Source organism: Montipora foliosa, chromosome 5 (genome assembly GCF_036669935.1).
Source record: "Montipora foliosa isolate CH-2021 chromosome 5, ASM3666993v2, whole genome shotgun sequence".
In the NCBI taxonomy this organism is placed as follows: domain Eukaryota; kingdom Metazoa; phylum Cnidaria; class Anthozoa; order Scleractinia; family Acroporidae; genus Montipora; species Montipora foliosa.
The window spans coordinates 14,910,236-14,917,735 of NC_090873.1; the positions used below are offsets into that span (position 1 = coordinate 14,910,236).

The 7,500-nt window shown below is 38.2% G+C and overlaps 1 protein-coding gene and 1 pseudogene across 1 annotated transcript; both read left to right on the top strand.

The window, feature by feature from the left end:
• LOC138002222 (uncharacterized) overlaps nucleotides 1–7,500 on the top strand; it is a 13,535-nt pseudogene that overhangs the window by 2,578 nt on the left and 3,457 nt on the right.
• On the top strand, nucleotides 1,502–4,353 carry LOC138004293 (uncharacterized). The gene is made up of 6 exons (XM_068850767.1): nucleotides 1,502–1,683; nucleotides 2,135–2,207; nucleotides 2,446–2,574; nucleotides 3,038–3,231; nucleotides 3,558–3,626; nucleotides 3,996–4,353. The coding sequence occupies exons 1-6, from the start codon at nucleotides 1,502–1,504 to the stop codon at nucleotides 4,351–4,353; spliced, it is 1,005 nt and encodes a 334-aa protein (XP_068706868.1).

The following is a 7,500-nucleotide window of genomic DNA, read 5'->3' on the forward strand; positions in this document are numbered from 1 at the left end:
GGAGAATTTGAGACACATATTTTTCTCAAGAGGTCAGAAATATTATAAAGTGTAACACTTACCTGTGGTTACTGAAACTCGACAGCTATTTTTGCATGCATCTATAACTATCTCAGACCAAGCCAGAGCTTGTCAAAGCCTCTGGGAATAGGAATTTGTTTCCTGATGTCTTTTTTAGGCTAGTGAATGTAAATATTCTTATCTGCAACATGCACCTTATATTTAATACATGTTTATTTTCAGTTATAATATGTATTTTCTTTTTCCATCACCCTTAGTGATTTGAATTATCTTGGTGATACTCTACGGGAGCTTGATGAGGATCTTCACGATGACAGTCAATTATTGACTGACAGTGAAGAAGACATGTTCTACAGGTCAGTGAAGTTGGTTATGTACTTTGTTGCTTGAGAACAAAATAACTGTTAGCATTATGGGGCTGTGCTAGCGCAAGACTCTGGTGGTGGGTTCATGATAAATAAATTAAGATTAATTCTGTATGTTTAACGGTTTCATGAGAATAAAAAAGGTAAGCGAAGGTAATGCAACTATATTTTACTTCGATAATTTGTGACAGTGCACTCATTTTACCCCCTCTCTCCATCAATTCTCCATTTTAAGGGTGTTCAAAGCTAGACAAAGCTACTCAGAAAGGAGAAAAGGAGTACCTTAGATGTTATGTCACCGGGGATCACACTCGGGACCTTGCACACCAAAGGCCATGCCAATTGTGTCACCCGTGTAATATTGTTTTTATTTTCTCATAACATATAGGGAAGAAGAATCTGGGGATGAAATAAGTGCCATGGGTTCCTCTGGAACAACTGATAAGGACCGGTCAGCATCGCCATCGCCTCTTCATTTATCTGTAGCTACGCAAACAGATTCTTCTAAAGCAGAAACACCTTCCTCTCCAGAAACAACCACAGCCTTTCCCTCTCCACAACCAGTCCCTTACGTGAAAAATGCCCTGCGTGCAAGCCCATTTAATCGTATAGAAGAACAGGCTTGCCTTAGCAAGGAAATCACTCTTGTTGTGGGAACAAAAGTTGTTTGTTCCCTCGACCTTCTCATGCAGTTGTTTGTTGAAAAGTGTCGCCACCCTGGTTGTCCGCTAGCAACCACAGTGGACCACACGCTTTGTGGCACTAGTGTTTTGATCAAGTGGAAATGTTCAGCGGGTCATTTTGGGAAATTCTGCAGTTCCCACAAGGTCAATGGGGTCCTGGCTAACAATCTCCAGGCATGTGGTGCTGTCCTTCTGTCTGGTAATAACTTTGCTCAAGTTGAAAGGTTTGCCAAGTTTTTGGGTTTGTCTTTCGTATCACGGTCGACATTTTGTCGGGCTCAAAGGGTGTATTGCATCCCAGCTATCAATGAGTGGTGGACATGGCAGCAAGGTATTATCAACCATGTGCGGCAAGGCCAAAACCTTGTTGTGATGGGTGATGGCCAGTGTGATTCTCCAGGGTTTACAGCTAAAAACCTATGTTATTTTTTAATGGAGATGACCACTGGATATATCATTGACGTGGAGGTTCTCGATAAGAGAGAAGTCGGGTTAAAGTCTGTTAATATGGAAAAAAAGGCTCTGCAAAACATCCTTGAGCGAATCACAGGTGTTCTGACAGTGGGAGAAGTTGGTACAGATGCCTCAGCAAGTATCAAAAAAATGATGGGTGAGCTTAGAAATCAATGTACTTTTGCTTTTTACCTTGCAGCGTTTTCCGATTTACTCAAGACAAAAGTAAGAAGTAGTACAAAGTACCAGTAATTTGTGCCTTGTTGAGTTTGATACTCAAGAATTAAATAATTATGGTGATGAGATCTTTTAGGTGTTGTCAATGCCAGCTGAGCACTGAACTTCAGCAATTTAGACATGCAGTGTAGTAGCACATTCACTTTTGTAAGCCATTTGAACCCTACCCTAAGGTACTTTGTTATTGTTCTGCTTTGCATATAGGTGTAGGTCAGTATCGTTGTACACACTTGCTATACCATCATGGCGAGGAACCAATTAAATCTCTCCATTTTCAAAGAGAAGTCTACGATTTATTTTCGTTCAAGGTTGGTGGGATTCTAAAACAGCAAGGCATTTTTTATTAACTTTTTTTTTTTGTGTGTTTCCAGGAAGTGCCTTTCCAACAATTTTCCATTCTCTAGATGTTTGGCACAAAGCCAAGAGCATTAGAAAATGTGTCAGTAAGGTAAAAAGTAAGGTGCATAAATTGACCTGAAATCAGCTGTGTGTATATGTAGTAAAAATATCCAGACCCCTTTGAACGACTTTCAATACATGTCTCGGTAAAGGTTACATAGGTTACAATTTCAATGGTAGCAGTTTTTCAAACATTTACTGGGACAGGTACAGTAGATTCACACACAGTGCATGTTTTTGCCAAATCTATCATAACAATTATATATTTACCTTCATTTTTATCTCAGATTGGCAGTGCAAAGAACATGGGAAAAATAAGTCAGTGGGCAGACCACATAATTAACCACTTTTGGTTTTGCTGCGAAATGGCCTCCAAAGAAACTAGCAGTGATGAAGAGGCTCTAAGGAAGATGAAGGTAATTATTTTGTACATAAGCTGCAGTCATTCATTTCACAAACTTAGTTCAGGATGATGATTTCTAATCATTCTGAGTACAGTGTATTTGATTGTTGTTGGATTAGCAACTTACTTTCGATGACTTCTACTTCATTATGCTTATGTAGAGCTAAAAATGTATTTCGTGAAGGGTCTGACTGTTCTACACTTTCTGGTAAACGTAATTTCATATTATAATAGTCGAGTCTGTGAACCTTTTTTGTTGAATATGAATGTGCTTGTTGACCAGTGAAGTTACTTTGTTCAAGCTAAACTTGTGAGAACTAAAACCAAAGAATACTTGAAAAAATAATATTAACAAAATTAATAATCACGAATTAAAGAAAACTAAGCAGGGCGGTTAGCCTGCCCTAAAAATGGGGCACATGGTATCACACTTTTTTACAGTACACTAATGTACACCAATGTTTCTCACTATGCAGGATAAATGGATTGGCCTATTGCATCATGTCTGCAATGACCATGATTGGCCTGGAGGGAGCTGTGACCATGGTGAGTTACCGGAAGACCATTCTCTCCCATGGTTTGACAGGAGAGCAAAGGATTTTGAAGCACTGCAAAAGATCATTCTTGACCCTGCCCTGCTGGAGAGTTTCAAGTCCTACATCAAATTCAGGTGAACATGGAATTACTTTTTTTTTTTCCTCTTATACGCAGGGCTGTCGCTTAGATTTCAAGATGCAGGGTACATGCTACACTATATTTAGGCAGGGACTTAAACAGCTACGAAGTTCAATTGGTCTTAATAGTTTATTAGTTCTGTTGGATATACACAAACACTGTAGAAACATTTATAGCTCTATTAAATTTTAAGTGAACCGTATCAGTGGAATCCTTGTTAAATAAAATCTCTACTGCGGTCTTTCATGTATTGAATGAGGTTTTGATATTCATTGAAAATATTAGTATTAAATTAAGATATTTTTGTTATTACTTCTTTAGACACACTGGTGCTTTGGAATGTGCTAATAGCATGTCTCTTATGTACACATCTAAGAAAGTGTCATTCACGTAAGTCACATTGTTTCCTTTTACCTTTGCGCAGCACGGTTTAAGCCAACAGTTAAATAAGTGAATGGCAATAAATGACACTGTCATATTTGACTAGCATTGTAAGAGGTCATGCAAAATCTTTGGCTCTTAAACTGATCCATGTCAACATTATAAGTTTCTCGTTATTCATGTCTGCGCACAGCAGGTTTATTTATCAGTATTGAATGTTAATGAACTGGATTGGAGAACTTTTTGATATTCTCTTGTGAAGATTCTGTGAAGTTTTATCGTCACTATTTTAACTTATTGCAAAGGTACAGCTGTAGCTTATCATGCATGTTTCCCTTTAATATTGAATTTTTTTATAACATTTTCAACAACTTCCAGGAAAACAGTTTACAGAGCAAGGAAGAAATTGATTGCTATAGATTGGAACTACCATAATGATCTGCCAAATGCCACAAATGAGGATGCTGAGACTGTGATCACAAGAAAGTATAATCAACGGACGAAATCTTGGGATGTGAGGACAGTAAAAGTGTCCAAAGACTATGGATACATTTGGATTCTAATGGCAAAGATTTTCAAACTTCGAGTTGATGATGATGATTCAATCGCACGGGAGGTTCCACTACAGGCAGATGATCCGAGACTCATTGCTCCCACCATTGCAGAAAGTGAGCCTCCTCCATCTCATGAGCTCCTTGCGAGAAGGAAAAGTAGATTTTCACAAACAAGTAGCTGATTAGTGTTGCCGAAAACAAAGCTTCAGCGACTGTAGCTTTTAGTATATCTTTTGAGACATAGGGGGTAGTCTGAGTCCTAGACTGACACATTCATGGCAGATGCAGTAGCACTAGTCAAATAACAGTCCTACCAATGTTCACGACTGTCTTTCCTTGTCTGTAGTGGCTCCTCCAAAAATCTTCTGCAATAGCCCTTTTCACGGTTAGTTTTTCTCATTTGCATTACAATGTAATCTAACGTGGGTGCGATGCAATTTCAGGTTTAAACTACAAAATAGCCTGAAATTGCCTCACATACATGCTAGATTACATTGTAATGCAAATGGGAAAAACTAACCGTGAAAAGGGCTATTGGTATAGGATTTAATAGAGCGCAAACCAATTATGGAATACGACACATTTTGGGCATCCTACTAAAGAACAGTTACGGATATCAGATATTGTTAGAAGCAACATTTATTTACAGTCTGTCCCCTTTGACTTGTTTAAGTAGTAGTCCCAAACACTGTTCATGACTGTCTTTCCTTGCTTGCAGTCGATGGGAAATGGAAGCACTTTCTGTTTTCCTAGCTATTTTTAGGGGTGCAGGGATGGGACTGGGGTGAGAGCACTCACCTCCCAACAATGTGGCCCATTTTCGATTCCAGATCTCAGAGTCACGTGGGTTTAGTTTGTAGTTCATTCTCTTCTCTGGTCAAAGATGTTTTTCTCAGGGTACTCTGGTTTTCTCCTATCTGCAAAAAACAGCACTTTCCAAATTCCTATTCGATTCGGCTACAGTGGACAAGGAGAACCCATTATTTTTATTTATTTTTATTTTTTTTCGGGATCGATTACTGGCAACATTTTTAGCAAGGGTTCCCTGTACAGTAGCTTCAATATAGCTTGATGTTGAATAGTGTAGCCAGATTTGGTGAATGTTGTAAAGAACCTTGCAATACCACGGTATGTCCTGTGGGTGATGTAATTTTTATCAAACTGATATTACCATAATAACAGAAACCCATATGGGTTGAAACGTGTAACGGCCCCTTGTGTGCTGGGAAACAAGCTTCTGAATATTCAATTTGCTAAGTACCATATTTGGAACAACCAGAGCGAGGGGTTTCCAAATATGGTACTTAGCACTGAAACATTCAACCAATCAGTTCGCACTGAGTATTCGGAAGTTGTGAACGCGCGTTACACGTTTCAACCCTTGTGGGTTTCTGATAATAATTTATAATAGTTATGGTGTACAGTACACCAGTGCTTGTCAACAGAACATGCAGGCCAGTGATTAATTTTGATTAGCTGCCATAAATCTGTTCATTTTAAATTTAGAGTTTCTGTCATTCCAATGTTGAAATAACGTAGACTAAACTACCCTTGGTTAGAATTTTCAGAGACAGGAAATAAGACTCAACTTTTAGGTTGTGTTCTTCAGATGCCAATGTAACAATACTAAGGCAGCAGTCTCTTTCAAAATGAGAGATACTCATCCTCTTGAACAGTCTTTATTCCTTATTCCATTTCACAAGAAACTGCATTGTTATATGTAATAACAAAAATTAAAGTTAACAACTCCATTGTGCTGCATGTAATAAAGTCTATTGGATTGCACAATAGAGAAGAGGATTTTTTGCTTATTTTGTATGGTCGTGTACCAACAAGAAAACTATTCACAAATAGAAACTGAAAGTCTAGAAAAATCTGATATCATATTACTAGTTATTCCTTGTCTTCATTATTATAATTGTTCATGTAAGTTCCAAAAGTGCCACAAAACAGTAAATTGAGCAAGGCATGTATGACCCATAATGCTTTACCTGCCAAAATGTACTTGTGTACAAGTAAATGGTAGAGTTGTATGTAGAAAGAAGGTTTCTGTCATTTCTGCCAGATACCCTTCATCAGGATGCTTGGCTATTACTTGTGAAGTGAACAATAAATGTCAAACAGAATTGCATAGTGCCTCCCACTATAGACCTCTTCAAATACAGTCGAACCTCTGCTACTAGCCACTTTTTTTAACAAGGACCAGTTTCTTCAGTCCCCAAGGTGGCCGTTGAGGAGAGGTTCAACTGTACAAAGATCTGGGCAGTGTTTTAGAAGTGCACTAAAGCTAGCCTACTTCACCACGAGTGCAAATCATAACTTCTACACCTATATGAAATAGCTTGAGATAGAATGACAATGAAATAATGCATAATGAGGCTGAATAATTAGGCTCTGTTGGTGATCCTTGTGGGTAATCATATGTGTTTTTGTTTTACTGGACAAGCTTTTCAGAGACTATTGCTGTAGTTTTTTTTCTCCAGTGACATTTCAGTGCTCTCGGAACCCCATATATATACCTGTCGCTGAAGGGTAGTGTCGGCGAATGCAAAGTACACAACAAGAGGGAACAACTTTTCTCTTCCTTTTTCCCAGGTAGCCATGGGTATCTAAAATATAGTTTCTATATGCAGCCTTACGGAAAGTACGGCTACTACTGTCCTGTCGTACATGTGAAAGAATAAAACCTATTTCAGTGCCAGCATAATGACAAATAGGCCTCTTTGGAAAATACCATAATACTCTTTGTTTGTCTCCCCAAATTTTGCAGAAGCATTGTTTTTGTTTTCTCTTGGGACCATTGTAAGTCCCAAGAGAAAATCAAAACAATAATTATGCAAAATTGGAGGACAAACAAAGAGTACTATGGTATTTTTCGAAGTGGCCTATTATCTGTCTATTATATTATCTGTCAGAACATGATTATAGCGTAAGTTCTTTACATTATATAGTTTTGTTTGGTGGTGAACAATAACCACTGCTTCACTTTTTGTCACAAAAAGGAACATAATACAAAGTCTTAGTATAATGGTACACTGTATCAGAACTGACTCCAAAAAAAGATCTAGTCACTCCTTTTTACTTGTATTCAAGGATCGTTTGCCTGTTTTGGTGACAGATACTTGTATACATTTATATGTATATATATGACAATTGATCACGACGACTAGAACTATCGCAAGACAAAATATTACCGCCACACGTCGATTCTCCAAATTTCCTTCCTCTTCTTCGCTTCTCAGCTGTTGTTGATTCTCCTGATGCTCACTGGAGGCAGCTGTTCCTTGACCCCCTCTTTCAGGCTGAGAACAAAAATTTCAGAAAGAATT